Here is a 22066-nt window from a genome sequence, read left to right as displayed (position 1 = left end):
TAATCATCTAGCAACAAAGTAACAAATGTAAACACGAAGATTATTTTATTCCAACATGTTTTGGTAACTTGTGCATACAGTCACATTTTCTGAAGTCATTCAACATCTCACTGTACATTTGTCTGACCTGGGGAAAAGTTAATTTTAACCACTAATGTTCTCAGAGGAGTGTCCTTCAGATGAAAGGTAATGAAGCCTGCCCATGATGGTGACAAATGTCTGGCTTACCATATAGGGTATGCAGTTCATGTCATATCTGCAGTAGGAGAGAGGGAGACAGAGGGAGGTACGTGGTACTGCCTTTCTCAGGCAGGGTGATGTGGACAGTGATAGCATTAACTGTACTGAGGCTAACAGGAGAAGATGCATGTTGGAAGCTAAGGAGCCAATGCCCCCTATGTGAAGCTCTGAATCTCCAAGCTGTATGCTTAGGGCCATAAATAATCAACATCATGAAGATTCCAAGGCTTTTCTTAAACATGCCCCTTGATTTCAACTGAGATATGCTTTGGTCATAAAGACTTAAGCCAAGGGAAGTCATTATACCAATATTTAACTAAAGCATACTTTCCCTAACACTTGTACCTTTAATTTCTCTTTAAGGATACTTCCCTAATATTTTTGGGAAACATCAAAGTTCTAACAAGATTCTTTTTTTTAATGTGTGTTGAACTTGAGATTCTTTTTTTATTTGTTCTCTTCATCTATTAAACAATACTGACTTGATCTCTACTGAGTGTAAGGCTAGTGTTACCTCATATAGTGAATGAATTATACAAAGACTGTGCCCTAAGAGAGCCAACAGCTCACAAGGTAATTAAAAAAGAACCAGAGTAGCATCAATACCTGGCAGTGTGGTTCCAGAAGCCAATTCCACAGTATGACTCTGTCTGACAGACTTTGGGACAGGCTTATCAAAGCAGAGCAGTAAAGGTTCTTACCCTGAAGGCCAACAATACCTTCTGAAACTGGAAGTAAAACTCTGGACAAAATTTTTTGTTGTTGTTGAGAAAGATTTCATGACATTCCAAAAAGAATCCACGGCCCTTTTATAAATGGGTTATAAAGCCCATTTGAGGTTCGTGAGTCAAAACTAGAGAAACTCATCTTGATCCAGAAATAGGAGAGAGAGCTATAAAACTTCAAGCTCCATTAAAGACAAAGAGATTATCACTGATCACTTGCACAGCAAAAGGAGACTCTTCCTCTCATGTTAAAATCCTTTAACCTATGATTTCAGACAAAAGGAGCACTTTAAAAATATACCTGAGTGACGTAACAAGGAATACATCCTAACAGGACCACAAATGCACTGCTATAGACATTACTCACACGCGTAATACCGTTATAAACATGCAGTGTGTTCCTGATCTTGCAATGTGCTTGTGAGGAAGCAGGAGTGACAGCAATGCCAAACTCACTGGCAAAGCAAACATATGAAACTCCACACACACCTGCCACTTCTCCAGCAGGTCACCTCAAATGAAGCCACCACAACAAAGTCCACTTGGTAGTAACAGACCTCAATCTCCTTACTCAGTTTTTCAATGTGTTCCGACACGGGGCTGGTCCAGTGTAACAACCCACCCCCCGCTTTGCCTCTCTACAGGATGACTGAGGTTAGAGCGCTTGGCAAGCAAACTAAAACACTTTACTAGGAATTGTGCCACGTGTGCCAAATGTTTGTGTGAGATATTATCAGAATGTGGCTATAGGAGTTTTAATTCTCAAGAACCTTAATGGCAATTCAGTGTAACGTTTCTAGTTGTACAGCTACCATGCATTCCTGTACTTGGAAAGCAGGTCGAGGACATCGCGGGTGTGAGGTAACTGCTATTTTAGTTAGTATGTTATGAGGTCATCTAACACAAAGGAACTCTAGTCAGCAGTACCTGAGGTAAAAACTCTCTTGCCAGGTCCAGGGCCTTTTGGTAGGCAGCGTCTCCCTCCTGGTTCTGTTCCAGAACATGGCTGATCAAGCCCACTGCTTTGGCTTCTTGGCCATCGAGCACACGCGCAGAGAAGATGAGCTCTTTGGCCAGGGACATCCCAATGGCACGCGGTAATCTCTGTGTGCCCCCTGAGGGGTGGAGAGAGGAAAAGCTTTGAAACCTTGGCTTGAAACCTTGTAGCTTCAACATTTCAGTGTTTCCTTGGTTTATTTGTAAAAATGTATCAGGATCAGAAGTTTATATGTCAAAATTAGTCACTGAAAGACTACGTCAAGAAAGGATCTAATTTCTTAGTTACTTTATGCAATTAATAACACCACAGAAGTATTTGGGAATTTTGAGTGACTTTGGCACCTGCAACGCATTCCTGAATGCAATCCACAACCAGCATATCAGCAGCCCTAGTCGAACAACACTGGACAAGCAAAGCTGCCCACAAGTGACTAGAAATGCAGAATCCCATCAAGCATGGCAGTTTTCTTTCAGCAGAGACAAAGCTTTTATCAAGTTCGGAGAAAATGAATTTATGAGTTTTTAGAGAATGCTTTAGGCTGAGTGGACAGTAAACCAATTTTAATTGGCTTTTTCCTGTACTGCTCATTTTCTCAGTGCAAGTCCCATCATCCCTGCTGGTGTCTCCTGTTTTGAAAATGCTGTCACATAACAAACCCTCCTCCCAGTCGCTGTGAAAATCCACTCAGTAGAGCAGAACCATGCATTTGGTTTTGACTTTGCTGTTTACCATCTTAGGGATTTGGAGAGTTGATTAACTCTTAAACTCCAAGGGAATTCAGGAGCACAGCAGCACAATTTAGGCTAATCTCAGGTCAGAACAGTTCTACAGCAAAAGAGGTCTGATTTGTCAAAGACTGGCTAACTCATTCAATCCATCAGTCTATTCACTACAGTATCTTTTAGTGAAGAGGCCAGGACCTCAATAACAGAAGCTGGACAAAAGCAGGTAATATAAATCTAGCCTACACTTCTACCAATAATACAGAACAAGTACAACACTAGGATTCTTCTACATCTTACCCTTTAGGTGTCTGCTGGACACATGTGACCAAGATGCAGAGGAAAAAATGACTACCACATTTTAGAGTAGAAGAAAATGGATGCATCACTGTCTACACAAGCTCACTGGATTTCATGTGACCTACAAAAGTTTCAACTCCTCTCCCTTCACCCCCACATTAGTTACCAACATTTAAAAACTGGATGGGTGATTTTAACTAAAACAATGTCTTAACTGAAAAACATTTTCCACTTGAAAGGCAACTGCAACTGCATCTTTTAAATGTAATGTTTTCCAGTTTGCTACAGTCTCTGCCACTCTATCACCCCACACTTCAGAAGAACTTTTGCTTGCCTTTGAAAGGAGAATTTTTTATTTACATCTCTATAAAAAGTTGGAGGAAAAAATAAAGACTACAAGTTTTAAGAAGGCATATTTTCTTTTCGCAAATGAAGTATATTCTTACATGTTCAACAAAGTATGCCTGAATTGGAAAAACAGAGTTTAAGATGCTATTCATAAACTAGCCACGTTTAAAACCATCTAGAAAATATGAGTAATTAAAAAAAAACCTCAATGAACTGCATGCAGCTTCTTCATCAGGTCATCTAAAATGAAGCTACCACAACAAGAGCCTGCTTGGGTATTAACAGATCACACTTTTCTTATTTATTAGGAAACAGTGCATTTTCAATGTGCTCTGACGGGGGATTTGGTACAGTATATCAACCCACCCACTGCTCTGTCCCTCCTTCAGGGATGACTTATGTTGGAGGCTCAGTTGGTAAACAAAGTAAAACAATTTGCTAGGACATTGAGCCATATATGCCACAAACATGGAAAAAGACTAATACTTTCCATAGAGATTTTTCAAACATAAATGAGTGATGCTTCTGTAAAGTGCAATTATATTCTTTGGTGTCCAAATGGGTAAGAAATAGTGAGTTTATAAGTACTTAACAAATACTACAGAAAAACGTGTGACTGAAAAGAATGAAGCCTTGCCAGTTTACATTAAACTGTAAACAATGATGCTGCTCAGTGAGTAAAGACAGGTCTGAGAACTTATGGGACAAGCTACATGGAAAAGACAAGTTTTTTTTAATGGTGTTTCCAATAGCAGCTGATTAGAGATACATAAAAACAATGTAACCAGGTAAGTATATTTACTCATGGAACTGATGAAAATTTTAATTATACTGAAGAACTTAATGGATATAGTATTCCCTATAAGCATTAAAGAAACATTAAAAAGAATTCTTTTTTGTGTTCACGTGGAAAGTTCAATGGAGACTGGGCAAAATTAATAAATGTGACCCTTCTTGTCTATGTCATAGTTTTTATTCAACTGAAACTCAACATGTGGCAAGTCCATGAAGCTTACATTCACTCATCACATCATTCTGTTTATATAGAATCATTCTGCAGGAATGAAAATTCTTGCAAAAACCTGAAGTGACAGTCACAGAGGTGGAAATGCCATTCTCTGGAGGAAAATGACACGTCTCATTGCCTTGCTCCATGAGGTGGTTGCACAGCAAGCCCATCAGTTGCCAGAGGGATGATGTAGAGGTGAGAGGCTTGGTACTCAGACAGCTTTCTGATCTACGAAAGCCACACATTATAGGAGCCAAGGGAACCTCCTCAACTGGGCTCACCAATGAACACAATGTCACAGATGGCCCTTTAGGGTGACATCACAGACCATCAACTCTAAGTACTTCATGTAAAAAGGAAATGCACAGCATCTGTCTTTTATGACTGGATAACTTCACTTACAATGTCCTCAAAGTTTATCCGTGTTGTGGCATACGTTAAGATTTCATTCCTTTTTAAGGCTGAATAGCATTCTGTCATATGTATTAATATACACCACACTTTGCTTACCCTTGGATGGACATCTGGGTTGCTCCCATCTTTTGGCTATCATGAATAATGCTGCTATGAACATGAGTGTACAAATATCTTTTGAAGATGCTACTCTGTATTCCTTTGGACACATAACCAGAGTTTTTCAAGAAATCACTACACTGTTTTTCATAGTGACTGAACCATTTTACATTTCATCCTAGAGCAAGGGTTTCAATTTCTTCACATCCTCACCAACACTTGTTGTGTTTTCAGTTTACAATTTAAATTTACTTTTAACTTATACATAAAAATATTTAAATTGTACATAATTATTGGGTACCATGTGCTATTTCTATACATGTATACATTTTTCCATGTTAAATGGTAGCTATCTCCTCAAACATTTATTTATAGTGAAAACATTCAAATTCCTTTCTTCTATGTAGCTTATGTATTTTTTAAATATTCAGTACATTACGCATAGCCATCCCACCAGAACTTCTTGTTCCTAACTATAACTTCATACCCTTCGATCTCTCTCTCCCTCTGTCACTCATGACTCACTCTCCCCTACTCTCTCCAACCTCTAGTAACCACCACACAACTCCCAACTTCTGTGAGATTCACTTTTTTATATTTCACAGAAAAGTGAGATCATGTGGTACTTGTCTTTCTGGCTTACTTCATTTAATACAATGAGCTACAGTTCCATAGATGCTGCCACAAATGACAGTATTTCATTTCTTTTGGGGGCTGAACAGTACTCCATGGTGTATGCATGTGTTTATACACATACTACTTTTTATTTATCCATTCATCAGTTGAGGGACACCTAGGTTGTTTCTATTTTGTGGTTATTGTGGACAATACTGAAATCAACATGGGAGTGCAGACATTTCTTCAACATACTGATTTCATTTACTTTAGATACATACCCAGTAGTAGTTTGCTGGATCATATGATAGTTCTTATTTTTAATTTCGTTGAGGAACCCCCATATGGTGCTCCATAATGGCTGCATTAGTTTATATTCTAATAGTCTATAAGGGTTGCCTATTCTCTGTGCCGTCCGCCAGCACTTACCTCTTAGTCTTTTTGAGAACAGCCATTCTTTCTGGAGTGAGGTGTGACATCTCCTTGTGGTTTTGGGTTACATGTTCCTGATTAGTGATGCTGAGAATCTTCTCACATCTGTTGTTCTCACATGTCTGCAAGTCTTCTCTCGAGAATGTCTACTCAAAGGGTATAATGGCCATTTTTAAATTGGGTTGTTTTCTTTGTTGATTTTATTGAGTCCCTCATATACTCTGAATATCAGTCCCTTGTGAGAAGTATGCAGATATATTCTCCCATTCTCTAGGCTGCCTGTCTACTATGCTAAGTGAAGGCAGGTAGCAGCAGCTTTTTAGTTTGATGTAATCCCATCTTTTTTGCTTTTGTGGTCTTGTCCAAAGTATCTTTGGTGTTAGTGCCTTCCCCTATTTTTTCTCCTACTATTTGCAGTTTGAGGTCTCACATTTACATCTTTAATCTATTTGAGTTGATTTTTATAACTGGTTATAATTTCATTCTTCCGCATGTGGATATACAATTTTCCTAGCACCATTTATTAAAAAGATTGTTCTTTCTTCAGGGCATGTTCTCAGTATCTTTGTTGAAAATCAGTTGGCTGCAGACATGTCCATTTACTTTCAGGCTTATTCTATTCTGCTCCATTGGTCTATGTGGCTGTTTTAATGCCAATACCATCCTGTTTTGCTTATTACAGCTCTGAAGTATATTTTGAAGTCACCAGGTAGTGTAATGCCTCCTGCTTTTTTCTTTTTTGCTCATGATGTCTATTTTGGGGTTTTTTGTTCTGTACAAATTTTAGAATTTTTTTTCTAGTTCTGTGAAGAATGTCATTGGTATTTTGATAGGGATTATACTGACTCTGTAGACTGCTTCAGGTAATATAGACAGTGCTGATTGTTCCAATCCATGAACACAGCATGCCTTTTCATTTTCTGTGTCCCCTTCAATGTCTTTCTCATCAATGTTTCTAGAGACTTATTCCTATGTATTTATTATAAATGAAATTGCTTTCCTGATTTCCACTTCAGATATTTGTTACTGGTATATTAAAAAGGTTTTGTACATCAACTTCTTATCCTGAAAGACTGAATTTATTAGTACTAATAGTGGTGTAGTGTATTCTTTGGAGTTTTCTATATATAAGATTATGTCATCTGCACAGTAACAAGCTGACTTAATCTTTTATAACTTGGATGCCTTCATTTCTTTAACTTGCTTGACTGCTCTGGTTAGGACTTCCAGTACTACTTTAAATAAAAGCAGTGAAGGTAGGTATCCTTGTGTTGTTCTCAATCTTAGAAAAAATTTTCAGCTTCTTCTCATTTGATATTATGTTAGCTTTTGGCATATTATAGATGGCTTGTATTATTTTGAGGTACGTTCCTTCTATACCTAATTTGTTCAAAGGTTTTAGGATGAAGGGATGTCAGATTTCATCAAATGCCTTTTCTGCATCTATTGGGATAATCATATGACTTTTTGTCCTTCATTCTGTCGGTGTGTTGTATCATGTTTATTAATTCATTAATTCATGTAGGTTGAACCATCCTTGCATACCTGGGATGAATCTCATTTGATCATGGTAAATAATCTTTCCAATGTGCTGTTGAATTAGGTTTAATATTTATTTTGCTGATGATTCTGCATCTATGTTTATCAAGGACATTGGTCTGTAGCTTTATTTCCTGTGTACTTATCTGGTTTTGGTGTCAGGGTAATGCTGACCTCATAGAATGATTTTGGAAGAATTCCTTCCTCCTCAAACTTTCAGGTGTAATTTAAGAATCACTATTAGTTCTTTTCTTTCCTACTTTTTTTTTTTTTTGAGACAAGATCTCATTATGTAGCCCAGACTGGCCTTGAACTCATGACCCTCCTGTGCCATCATTTCAAGTGCTTGGATTTATGGGGGAAGAACCACCATGTCTAGTCTAGTTCTTCTTATAAATATTTGGTAGAAGCTGATTTCTAGTGTTATTGCCTTGTGATCAAAAAACATAGCCAATATGATTTCAATTTTTAAAAAATTTGTTTAGACTTGTTTTGTGGCCTATCTATGATCTATCTTGGAGTATATTTCTTGCTAAGAAGAATGTGAACTCTGCAATAGCTGGATGGAATGTTATGTAGATGTCTGTTAGGTCCAATCAGTCTAATCTGTTGTTTCATTGTTGATTTTGCTGTCTGAACAATCTGTGCATTGCTGAGTGTGGGATGTTAAAGTCTCCTCCTATTACTGTATTAGAGTCTATTTCTCCTCTTAAGTCTGTTAATATTTGCTGTACAGATTGAAGTACTCCAGTATTTAGTGTGTGTGGATATATACATATATATGTGTATGTACATATACATATGAAATAGTTATTTCCTGTTGAATTCCATAATGACCTTCTCCACGAGCTTTTAATTTAAAGTCTATTTCATCTTATGTAAGTATGGCTAATTCTGCTTTCTTTTACATTTTCTTTGCAAGGAGCATTTTTTCCCCCATCCCTTTACTTTCAGTCTATGTATGTCCTTAGAAATTAAGTGAATTTCTTATAAGCAGCATATAGTTGTGTCTTGTCATTTTATCCATTCTGTCACTGTCTTTTAATTGGATAATTTAATCCATCTACATTTAGGTAATTAAAGGTCTTGCTACAGCCACTTTGCTATTTACTTGCTGGTTTATTAAAGCTGTTTTCTGATCTTATCCCTCCCTTGCAGTCTTCTTTTGTGGACAGTGATTTACCTTAGTAGTGTATTTTGATTCCTTGTTAATAGTTTTGACTTGTCTAATATAAGCTATTGTTTTGTTTTGTTTGCTGGTTAACATGAGGCTTTAAAAAATATCTTTTGATTATAACAAGCTATCCTGAAATAGTGACAACATAATCATAAAGCTAATAAACAATAGAGAGCATATACACGAATTAAAAGCCCCCCCTATAACACTTGCATTTCATTCCTCCCTACAGTTTGAGTACATCTTTCTATATTACCCATCTCTTAACATATTAATGTAGTTATATTTTTAAAGTATTTTGTTTTTTTAGTTTTCATTCTAAAAATATGGTTTACTCACCATGTTAATGATATTAGAGCATTCTGAATTTGTCTTTACAGTTATTCTTCTCAGTCAGTTTTATACCTTCCCATATTTTCTTCTTACTCATTAACATCTCTTTCTTTTATTTTGAAGAACTCCCTTTATCATTCCTTATAAAACAGGTCTGGGTAGACACATATTCTCTCAGCTTTTGTCTTGGTAAGTCTTTATTCCTACTTTATTTCTAAAGGGGACCTTTGCTGGGTGCAGTATTCTTGGCTGGCAGCGTTTGTCCTTCAAAACTGTGAAAATCTCCTGTTACTCTCCTTTCTTGTAGGTTTCTGCCAAGAAGTCTGCTGTCAGGCAAACTGGGACATCCTTATATATTATGTTTCTTTCCTCATGCTGCCTTGAATCTTCTCTTTAATCTTTAACAACTTGATTATAATATATCTTGGGGTAAGCTTGGTTGAGTTAAATATGATTAGTGACCTTTAACCTTTCTGTATTTATGTATTTGTACCCTTCTATAGGTTTGGGAAATTTCCTGTTATCATTGCTTTGACATAGGCTTTCTAACACTTAGGCATTCTCAAATTCCTCTTGAACCCAACAACCCAAATATTTGCTCTTTCAATGCTGACTCAAAGTGTCTGTAAGCTTTCTTCATTCCCCATCATTTTTTTCCCCTTCTGTGTATTTTCAAACAGTCTATCTTGAGTCACTAATTCTCTCTTCTATTGAATCCATTCTGCTACTGATGCCTTTTACTGAGTTTTTAAATTTTGGTTAGTATATTTTTCAGCTCAAGAAATTGTTTGATTTTTAAAATTGCTGCCAGCTCTATTAAGTTTCTCTGTCAAAAGTGTTGAATCACTTCTCTTTACTTTCTTGAAGCTCACTGAGTTTCCTTAAACAGATGTTTTAAATTCTCCATCGGAGTTTGGCCATACTGGTTACTATCTGGTTGATTTCTGGCACCTTATTTTGACTGTTATGTGAAACTATGTTCCCTGAAAGTTCTTGATGCTTGTTGGTATGTAGCATCATCTGGGCATTGAAGGATTGAGTATTCATCCCAGTCTTTGTCCACACCCACCTTTCCAGAAATTTAAGCAGACTGCTTATTTCCTTATTTCTGGTAGTCACTCCTGTTATTTTGGCACTAGATAGCATTCAAAGTCCAGCTTCACTGTGAGTCCACAGATGGTGTGCTATCACTGTTTCAGACTTAGAGGGAATTCCAAGCCCAGGTTCATCCCAAATCTGCAGATGGTATGTTGTTCAGCACAAATTGAGGGAGTACCTAATAAGGGATGTTTGTCCCTACAAATCTTTCCCTTGGGGTACTGTAGTCCCAAATGTGTCATCTATAGTCACTGGACTGTGATCAGGAACTGTTGAATCTCACCTGGCTCTGGAAAGAATCACTGTGAAGTACCCAGGCCAGGCTCCCATTCTACACCTGTGGCTATCAATGTCCCAACACTGTGTCACAATGTGAGCCCATACTCCACCCAAAAGGTAGAACCAAGGCCCACACTGCTATGGGCTGCACACTGCTGAGGTAGACTCATGGACCAATACTGCTGAAATTAGTTACAGGTTATGCTGGCTGGAGGTGTCTCTACCCAAAACCAAGGCTGTTCCAGAGGCTCTGTTCAAGAGCCCAAGTCTGGAGGTGCGGTCCATCAGGATCTTCCCAGTATGAGGTTTGACCATCCTAGCACTGAGTTCCAAGGCAAAATCCTATTGCATACTATCCTGCGCTACTACTACCACCACTGAATAGTCTTCCCCCACTCTATCTATGCTTACCCAAGGCTGGGATAGTGTGGATAAAAGCAGTCCCTTGGCCATCAAAGTTGATACTAAGCTGGGCTGCACCTGAATCTCACAGTTGCAAGAACTTACAGTCTCAGGGTGGATGGGTGGCCATTTCTACAACACAGTTGTCCATGACACAGGCAGAAATGAATTCATCCCATGAGGGAACTCATCTCTGTCCAGGCAGGTCTACAGCTATATCTGCAAGCATTGGTCTAGGGATAATATGTTGCCCAAGGTTGGGGACAGTGGTAGAGACATTCCTGCAGTCATGAAGGCTGATACTAAACTGGGTTCACCTGAATCAGCAGCTTCAGGGATATGTGTAGTTATATGGAAAGGGGGGTGGAGGAGGGAGGGAGCTCCAAGCCCATTCCAAGGCTGGCAATGATGTAGGACAAAACTTAAGTCTGTTCCACCAGTGCATGAGGTTCTGCATGATGCCGGGACAGGTCTAGAAGCTCAGTCTCCAAACTCTGGTCTGGGTAGGGAAACCTACCCAGTGCTAATCTCACTATAGTGGGTACCAAGATCCCAAGCAAAACCTTATTCCCTCACCTCTGCTCCACAAAATCAGGAGAGGGTTGGTGGAAGAACCAGTGGGCCAGTCCACGGGTTCAGATCTGAAGACCACTGTGACTCACAGGAAAAGATGAGGGAATGGTAGGAAATGGGTTTGGATTGGCAGGGAGAATTTTTGAGCTGTGACATAATTGGATTTGCATTTTTAAAAGATCTTTTGTAAGCTTGACAGAGTCCACATTTTAGGGACAGATCAAAGCCAAGTGTTCAGCAGGTTACCCAGGTACATATGGTAACTATGGTTGAGATGGGGCAGTATACAGAAGGAGATGTGGAGGATTAAGTGCTTTCTGAAATTGCTAATGAAATGTATGTAGGAAGAAAGGAAAATCAATTTATTGCCTAGATAAACCCTTCCTCCATGAAGTTAAGTCCACAGGGGTCTTCTAGGAAAAAATTTCACCACTGAAACAAAGACCACAAGAATAAACAGGTCTTCCAGGATGCTTATGACAACTGGAGCTTGTGACCATAATGGCAGTCTGAATGTCAAAACTGAAGAAGACTCAGCAAAAGAAGCCACTCTGCTGCTAAAATCACCAACCCTAAAGAGGCCCTATTTTGTGATAGGACAGGGCATTTTCTTAATGTTTTAAGCCAGCTAAAACAGAGTTTCTTGTTATTTGTAACCAAGAACATCTTGAAGTATAGATAGGTTGAAGAAAGAGATCTGAACACAACCCTTTAGGAAAGTGGGAAAATAAATACACTAGGGAAGTATGGTAGGACTGCTGGCAAAAACATGTATTTGAGCTATGTTACCAGGAGATGAGTTAGTATGGGTTATCTCCCCCTACCTGGCAATTTCTAGTCATTTGGGGGCAGGCACAGAGTAAGCAGAATAGGTATGCTTGTCACCTATTTCCAAGTGACAAGAACAAACAAAAGTTGACATTTATTGAGCAGATACTGCATAATGATTATGTGTAAATGGACCTAAGTATTTTACAAATACCTTTTTTATTTTTTTTGGTGGTACTGGGTTTTGAACACAGGACATATACCTTGAGCCATTCCACAAGCCCTTTTATGTGATGGGTTTTTTCAAGATAAGGTCTGGTGAACTATTTGCCCAGGCTGGCTTCAAACCATGATCCTCCTGATCTCTGCCTCCTGAGTAGCTAGGATTACAGGTGTGAGCCACCGGCACCCAGCACAACTACTCATTTTTTAGTCCTAACAGTTACCCTATGAGGTTGGTGGGAAGGTCCTTTGTAAAAAAGTGATTATCACAAAAAAACCCATGATATCTAGGGTTCAGAGAAAGGAGATGTCAGAGTATGGAGTCCATGGCCCTTTGACAACCGAGTGAGGCCTGGGGAGAACTAGAAGGCTAGGGTCCTACTGTGTGAGGCACAGCGAATTCAGATTCAGAATGGAGCAGCTGCAGATGACATTGAGGTCATGGGAGTACTGGGTGAAAATGGGAAGGAGGAAGAGACCCTTGTGAGTACAATTATAGATTTCTGAAATTTAGTTTGGTAGACAGCATAAAATAATGCACATGCAGTGCTTATCACAGTTTCTACAGTACATTTTCTGTGTTTTAAAACCCATCAATTAGCAAATATTTATATATTTGAAACCTGTCATTCTCAATGGGAAAAATAACTATGTATTCTTAGTGTATCCAAAAGCTCCAACTGATTTAACCAAACATCAATAAACTGTTAGGCAACATCATTACACTGCTACCTAACAGTCTACCATTACTCCTGGATAGCACCTAGCCATTAAATTCCAATCACCTATCCATGCAACACTTGAAGAACTCATAAGGGGTATGGGTTTGCGCAGAAAAAACACATCTGCTGGGTAGGAACTATATCCTTCTATGCGGCACTAAATAATGTCACGAAAGTAAACAAGAAGCTACATTGCAGATAAATACCAACAATGCTTAGCAAAATGAGGAATTTGAAAACTGTTTACTTATCAAATCAGAGTATCTGGTGGTATGAGGAGAGACGGAGGTACTCGCCACTGTTGTTCCCTGGCAACTGGGTTGTGGTAAGTGGTGGGTGCTGGAATGGGGTGAACAGAACTGCATTATCCAAAAACTGTTCCTACTCAAACCAAGTTCTCTTTGACACTCATGTTCTCAGTGCAGAAAGCTCTGAGCCACAGTCTGAAGCCACAGTCAAAACAGGGGCATGAGAACATTCTAAACTGGTATCTGCCTGCTTCTTTTGCTTGTGCTCTGCCAGTAATACAAAAAGGAGTTTGCAATTATAAGCAGTTGTGGTTGTTTTCCTCTCCTGTCTAGTTTTTCAAACTACAGACTGGTTTCCTAACACCCTCCAGAGGTGACCAATAACTTTTTAGTCCCTGGGAATCATCCTTAACTTACAGATTTTAATCTATCTGATGCATGAAAATCCCAAGCAGTTATCTTTCCTGAAGCTCAAACTACCCCATCTTTGGCCAGTGGGCACTTAAATAGATTGGCTCTGAAGTCCTTTTAATAAGACTCTAATAGTGTGATCATTTCATGTTATCAGGCATCACAAAATGCTCCAAGCTCATCTCATTTTCTCCCCAGATCCTTGCTCCTTTTAGTGTTTCTGCATTTTAAAATGCAGTACTCTTGCTCATATGGCAATCAAGTTTACTTACAGCAGTCACAATTTCATACGCATGTTTTCAAGATTCTTTTAAAGATTTTGCCTTAAATTCTGATGTTTCTCTTTTCCAACAAAAAAAGAACTGAGGATAAGGATTAACAAATAAGCATGGAGTAAGTTTCTCCATGTCACTACTTCACCATGTGATCTTACCAGACCCCCAAACTTTTCACTGCCCCTTTATTAAATCCAGCCTCTTTAACAAGGTCTACAATTTTACTGCCTCAATTCAACCACTTGCTTGAAACCTGCCAAAAAAATAAAATTGGGGGGGGGGGGCAGTTTTCTCAAGGCTAAATAAAGTTCACAAATGGCCACTACATGAAGTCAGAAACTAGATTCCCTCGATGTTTCTCCTTAGGTAACCTCTCATTTTTCATCTTCTATCCTTCAGGTTAGTTCATAGTCCAAAAAGGCTGCTGAAACCTTGCCATCATGTCTGTAGACCAAACAGCAGGAGAGAAGAAAGGGGAAGGGCAATAAATGCTCCAATTTTGGAGACATTAAGTACTGGCCAACAACTTCTGATTCCACCCCACTGGCTAGAATCTGGTCACATGCAGCTGCAGGAAGCCAGGCAATGTAGTCTCCTTGCTAAGTGTCTGTCATAGCACAGGAAATAAAATCAAAATGGGCAGGCAATTAGCTGCCACTATCACAAGTGGTAAAATGATTTAATCAGGTAATGTTTTCACTTTTACATATTAGTTGGATAGAATTAAAATATAAATGAAATGGCATGTACCTGGCCATAGGCTTTCATCATATAATCTATTATTTTGGGAAGGTACTGAAAATTTTTCCCTAGTTAACCTCCCTACATTATACATATATAACAAACTTACTTTTAAGAAGCAACCTCTATCAGCATAGGCTGCAGCACAGCAAGCTTTTGACAGAGAAGGCAAGAAACAGAACTTTTAGAACCTCAAGTGCTGTCCCCACCCTCCAAATGCCCTTCTCCTTTTGGACACCCAGACCAGTGTGCTATGAAGGTGCTGGCAGGAATCTGAGACCTACCGCTCTTCTTTCAGACCAAAGTGTAAAAAGCACCAACTACAAATGCTACTTCCCTTTGTTATACTTACACATATTAAAATAATTTAAGTAAGTTTTGCCGTTTCACAGTCAATTATAACATAATATATAAATAACTGAACTTATGATTCAGGGTGATAAGGTAGGTTTTAGTAGATATAAATGTGAGAAATGCCAAATTTTGTTTTGTTTGCTTAGCCATCATTTTTTCCCTTCTTTAATGACTCATGATAAAAGCAGCATGTTGCAAAGGGGAATTTATACAACTACTTCAAGTTGAAAGTTAACACAAACACTGCATTGAGAGCATTTATTGATAGAACTCACAACGGGACCTTTGACTTCTAGAAACAAATATTACTTTTGAATTACTTATAAACCCTCTCTCTCTAACAGAAAGCCCCACTTGAGGTCATTTCCCCTTGAACTATGGGAGGAAACACTACAGTAAAATGCCAGCTTTGTGGTACAATGCCCTTTGCAACTGACTTCTTGTGGAACTTTTCCAGAGGACTTCAGGCAAAGCCTTCTGGGAGATCAGGACTCAGTGCTTACAAAACTAACTTCCTCTCACTAGTATAATGAAAGACTTGAGGCCAAAGAGTAGTGAGCCATGTTGTAAAGCAATCACTCACACACACGTGTTCTCTCACACACACACACACACACACACACACACACACACGGAGAAGGGGAGGGAGAGAGAGAGGGAGGGGGGAGGGGGAGGGAAAGAGAGAGGGAGGGAGAGGGAGAGAGAAAGAGAAAAATGAATGAATGAATATCCAGAGAGGAATGTGTGAGGCCAAAATCCCCTGCAGAACCCACCCAGACTAGAACCATTCTGAGCCTTACCTGGCTTATGCTGAAGCAGTATTTAGCAAAAACATTAAAACTTTTAAGGACTGAGGCAGGAAAAGGCAGGTTGGATATTAAAATTATTTTTACACAGCAAACTAAGTAGCCTGACAGCAAATGAAAACCTTTGCAATAAAGCTTTTTAGTTTTAATATTTATTACTGAAAATCTTTCAACTATTACCTTTTACATTATTAGAGAAAGAATACGAATTTTATTCATCAAGAAAAATTACTTACTTTTTAAATGTTTTTCATCATGTACCTGTTTACAAGAAATGTTTACTAAAACATTATTTCATCTTTTTTAGCTATATTCTTCTTCTTCTTCTTCTTCTTTTTTTTTTTTTTGTGGTGCTTGGGGGATCAAACCTAGGGTCTGATGTATGTCAGGAAAGTACCACTGAGCTATACATCCCCAGCCCTCAGCCCTATCTTTCCTTAACTTCTGAAAAACACGTATTATATACCAGATGACTATAAGACCTTAATGTTAAGAGCTATTTTAAAGACTCTTATGTTGTGCACCTGGTCATTTTTGCCCCCCACCCCAAAATCCACCAAAGTCCTGCTCTCTGCCACTGTGTGCGGTCTGGAGGCTGAGAACTCCAGTTCTTGCCCTGGGAGCTCCACGGGGTTTCTGGAGCCTTCTGTCCAGCTCTCTCTGCCACTCCAGTGTAGCCAAGGGAAAGACAAATAACTTAATCCACACAATCAGCATTCTCTTCTAACTTGGACCTTGAATGGAGCAATACAAGGAATGGCTACTATTGCTAGCCATTAAACAAATTAAGGATGTTAAGAGTGACAACTTTCTGTGATGATGAAAATGGTCTGTATCTACACAGCTTAACTCGATTTTTAGTTCATTTCTATCAATTTAAGTTTTAAATGGCCCTGTGGCTAGTGGCTACTGAAGAGTCTCTTGTCACTGAGAGAGCCTCTGGTGGCCTCTTCAGGCTCCTGGCTCCCATGATCTTCCTTTACTTTCAACACTAGTTTTTCCTGCAAAACCAAAGAAGTATGACATATGCTACATTTCATTTCAACATGTCGAGTGTTGCAGGTAGCACTGTGACTCAAGTGAAAGGTTTACATGACAACCGCACAGCACTCCTGACTGGGTAGGAGGATGTCGCTTGGCCCAGAAGGGGAAAGGAGCCAGCAGATCCCTAGTGACAGAGTGGCATTCTATGGGACAGGCAACCTTTGTCACACAAAAATGCCTGGAGGAGAAGGGAGAGTACAGAGACCACATGATTATATTACAATGAAGCAGTTCCCTACGCAAAGAAAGGTGGAATCAGGAAGCCTGAGCCAGAATAATGGAGGGGGTGAATTTAACTTATTGCAAACACTTTTGTAAATGTCACAATGTACCTTTCCACATAAACCCTTCCCAAGTTGGTTTGAAGTTGCACATGGCAGTAGTCCAGAGAAATATGGCTAACAGAAAGAAGTAAACCACGGACTCTGCTGCAGTCTCACTTCAGACTATTCTGCATAAACAGAGACCTGTTGCACCATCATGTGCCCTGAGACTGTGTCTTATCTGTGCTACAATTTCCTCATTTTAATTCCTACTCATTTATATAGACAATATTCTGCATATAAGTTTATGATTTTTTAAAGCCATATCACTATCTTAAGTATATGACAAACATTAAGACTAGATTGGATATTTCTTGTTTCAATTTACTACATTTTGTGTGTATACAGTAGATATTATGAATGTATAATATGAACATAATTGGAGTGTTAAATGGATATAAATACACAAGCCATTCTTAAAGAAAACCCTTGGTTAGATTTTGATAGTGATTTTGCCAGAAATACAGCATTTCGTATCTACCTCACCAAAAAAATCATCTGCATACCAAAATAAATGATCAAACCTAACACACTTTGATATCTACAGAGGTCACTCTTGGGAGCTTTATTTATCACCTTGTACATTAAAAAAAAAAAAGTAGCATGGTACTGCAAAAAAAAAAAAAGCACCGCATTATTATGCAATCCTATTTCCTAACCCAACTAAACAGTGAAGACGCTAAAGCATAAACCATGCAGACTTTAAGAAGTTCTTCACCAAGAGATGGTTTCATCATCTCTAATGATGAAATGATAGGGACTATATTAGTCATTTATTGTGCATTGCAAATTTCTCCAAACTTGTGGTTTAAAATAATGAGTATTTATTATTTATGGACATGGTTTCTGTAGGTTGGGAATCCAGGAGAATTCCTCTTCTGGGAGCCAAAGTCCTCTGCTGTCAGGTCCCTCTCCGCCACTGGCCTTCCTTTTGATGTGGCATGGGCAATTCAAGTGATTTAAGAAAGGCAAGACGCCGGAAAGGAGGCCACAGTCTTCCGGCAGTCTACTTGTGAGGTGGCACCTACTGCTTCTGAGTCAGCACGCCCAGCCCCACCTACAGGGGTGGATTACTCTAGGGCAGTGAACACCTGGTGGCTACTGTGGGGGCTGCCTTCTACAAGGACAAAGACTGATGAAACAACACATACTATTGGGGCATCTCTTCTTCTATCATCTCTTACTAAAAAATGTGGCATTTTCCTGAGACTATTTCTCCAAAGTTCAAAATCATCTCCATTCTTTCAAATTCAAGGAAGAAGTGAACAGAATATGTTAACCACTTATCTTTAAAAATATCAAAGAAGCTAAATATGGTGGCTCATATCAATAATCCCAGCTATTCAGGACGCATAAATCAGGAGGATCACAGTTCAAGGCCAGCCTGGGCAAAAAGGTCTCAAGATCCCATTTCAACAAACAACCCAGGCATATGGCACATACCTGTGTGATCCAACATTAATGTGAGGCACAGGTAGGAGGATCATGGTCCAAGTTTGGTATGGGCAAAAACATGAGTCCCTAATTGAAAAATAACCTAAAAACGCAAAAAGGGCTGGAAGAATGGCTCAAGTGGTAAAGTGCTTGCCTAGTCTTGAGTTCAAATTCCAGTACCACCAACACATACATACATAAGAAAGGGAAGAAAAGTGGGCAGAGAATACTATGGAAGATATTTCCCTTGGAAAACTCTTCACATGGAAAACACAGTTCTTGTCATCTACAATGAGAAGTAAAGGAAGTGATACACATCAAGAGTTTATCTTGCCTTTCTAAGACTATTAATTTAATTGTAACAATAAAAAGAGTGGACACTGTATTTCACTAAGATTGCACCTTGAGGCCTTTCAGCTGAATGAGAGTTGTAATAAACTACTTCAGATACAAATTGAAAATTTTCAGGATCTAAGATTTTTTTCTCTGCTATAAACCCAAAGTTTCTATGTAAGTACTTCTCACAGTTAATCAGATGTCATCACACAGAAAGTAAAGTACTAGTGATAAAACAAGGAAAAAAATTGCAACCTGAGAGTGCTCAAACAATGACATGGCAACGAAGACATAAAAACTATAAATTTTCCATTTCAAAAGTAGCCCATATAGTAAAAATCTGAAGATTCTGCTATAGCATCATCATTAAGAACAGAAAAATAATCACCTTCTATTAAAACTGATTATACATTATTTAATTTAACACATTGTTTCTTATAATGTTTGGGAGAATTCTATGAGGCCACTGCTATTTTATTATCCTCATATGACAAATCAGAGAACAGGGACTCAGAGAGGTAAAGTGACTAACCCACCCATGTACACGAGTCAATGGGTGGTGGACCAGCCCACCTTACTTCCCTAATGGCAAACTACAGTGACCAGAGCCTCAGAGCTCCTTACACAGTTCTCCTCTGATGGGGCAAAGCTTCGGTGAAAGTTAATGAGCCTAGGAATACTACCGGAGAAAAAGAACAAAAGGAAAAATGAATCATTACCCATCTCATATGGTACTATGAGATGTACTAAGAGGCAGTGACAATGGCAAAAAGCTTCAAAATGAAATTACACAGTGGTCAGCTCCCAGTAGGCAAGTTCTGCTGCAGAGAAATGAATGACCCTAAGAGGCCAGCCAGATGGAAGACACCTGTGCCTCCCTCCAGTGTGGCTGCATATCTCCTTACTCTGCCACAGGCCTACTTCCACCTTGTCCTATGCTTTTAATGGATGGCCCTGCAGGAAAGGGCCAGGGTATGAAAGATGTAGAACTGATCATAAGGCAGGAGACCTGTAGAGGTACCTAGGCCATGTGTGACACTCTTACTACACACTTTCTGCAGTCACCAGCTTAAAACCAGCCTGTGTAGAGTAGCCCTTTCTTTTTCTTTTAACTTTAAACAGAAAACCGACAGCAAAACAAGTAAATTAAAATAACCACATTTGACAGTGACTAAAACTATAAAGGTGAACTAGTTAGAATTACTCCTCGCTGGGAAAATCACCAAGCATTTTGTAAAATGCCAGAACAAGAAAGATTTGTTATTTAGGACACTAGTCAACAACTGTTTCAAATTAGGAAAATGAAGTGAGCCATTCTTCAGAGCCAAGCAAGATGAAGCAACTCTAACTTACTGGAAACAAATTATTTTTGTAAAATGTATCCAAGAGCTAGTCAGCTTTTCAAAACTCTGAACCATATCTAAGAAAAACACAAAAACAAAACAACTTTCTCTCTCAGTCCAATCAAAAATTAAAACAAAACATACAATAAAACAACTAAAATTCTTATGTAAACCAGCAAGACCAACTACTCACAACACATTGCAACATGAACATATCCACCCACACCTATTGCCTTTTCAGGTATCTAAGGTAGAAATCACCTAATACATACCAGAACAATTTTCACTATATATAGGGCAGTGGTCTTCCTTATTCTTAGTTTTACTTTCTGACATTTCAATGCAGCCTGAAAATATTGATGGGAAAACCTAGAAATAAATACTTCATGAATTTAAAATCGCTGCTCTGAGCAGCTTGATGAAATGTTATGCCGGTGTGCTCTGTCCCACCCAGGACGTGAGTCATGTCTGTGCAGAGTATCCAGGCTATACACACTACCTGTGCCACGACAGGGGGCAGAGAGACACAAGCAGATATACCATACTCACCTACATAAGTTCTATTACAGTGCACTGTTATAAATGTTCTAGTTTATTAGTACTTATGATCTGTTAACATCTTGCTGTCCCTGTTTATAAACTTAACTTTATTATAGGTGTGTAGGTACAGGAAAACACAGTATACATAGGGTTTAGTACCATCTGCAGTTTCAGACATCCATTGGTGGCCTTGGGACATATCGTCCTCACAAAGGGGGTTGTCTATTTTAACAAAAAATCAACTGAAATAACATCAAAGCTGTCATAATAAAATGTTGGGGGAAATGCCACACTAGCCACCTAGACTTCCCAGTCACTGAGGGTGCTCATAAATAAACAGAACTTGAGCTGCAGCTTTAATAAACATATCTTTAAAAACATTTCTATTTGCATGTATTAGTTGTAAGGGAGGGTTCATTGTGACATTTCCATATATGCTGAGAATGTACCCTGATTAGATTTACCTGCTCCATCATTCTCCCTCATCCTTCCTTCCCACTTCTTAGAACAACTTCAACAGGTTTCATTATTCTATTTTCATACAAGTATGTAAAGTACATGACCATATTCACCCTCCTTCTAGACATGTTTTACGTAGTTTTTACACTTTGGTATTTCAAATACTTAAGGCACAGTTGAAGTAAAGTTTATTTGAAATTAACCTGTCTGAATATCGACACATTTTCCTTCCCACTCCTGACAATTAGTTTCTTATCTACACTTTTGAGTATGTGGGTAACAAACAGTCAAGAGAGGCCAGTCAATTTCCTTTACCCAGCAGTGTATCCACTAATGGAAGGCTCTGCTGGGCTAAACCCTGTCCTCCCCCTTTAATAGGAGACATTTGAAGGGAATTATTAGTGTTTCACAGGAAGAAGAGTGAGAAAGTCCATCACCACCACTATTACAAACACAGTTTGGGTCAACAATGGATTTACCACAGCATTTCTTTCAAGAGTTGTTTGAGATACAGAGATTAAAATTAAGCAATACTGTCAGTATTTTAAATGAGAGACTCTTTAAATAATGAATCCACAATATGCATTGATTACAAATTTAAGATGTTATACTGTAGCCTTTTCTAGGGTAGACACTTAGCTCACAGCCTATTCCTACACTCTCTTTAAATGCCATGAATCAACCAGTTAGTGGGGGAGGTGAATGAGGTGGGAACAGAATGCCCAGCAAGAGGAA

General features: G+C 38.8%; 1 protein-coding gene across 6 annotated transcripts in view; it reads right to left on the bottom strand.

Moving 5' to 3' along the window:
• Auh (AU RNA binding methylglutaconyl-CoA hydratase) overlaps nt 1-22066 on the bottom strand; it is a 155511-nt gene that overhangs the window by 6184 nt on the left and 127261 nt on the right. For all 6 annotated transcript variants that reach the window (XM_074052365.1, XM_074052363.1, XM_074052364.1 and 3 more), the window contains one exon: nt 1893-2080. In XM_074052365.1, coding sequence (XP_073908466.1) covers nt 1893-2080 — 188 coding nt within the window. The remainder of the gene's footprint in view (nt 1-1892; nt 2081-22066) is intronic.

The sequence above is a fragment of the Castor canadensis genome, chromosome 13 (genome assembly GCF_047511655.1).
Source record: "Castor canadensis chromosome 13, mCasCan1.hap1v2, whole genome shotgun sequence".
NCBI classification, from domain to species: Eukaryota; Metazoa; Chordata; class Mammalia; order Rodentia; family Castoridae; genus Castor; species Castor canadensis.
Note: the sequence above shows the minus strand (reverse complement) of the source record. Positions and strands in the feature narration are given on the sequence as shown.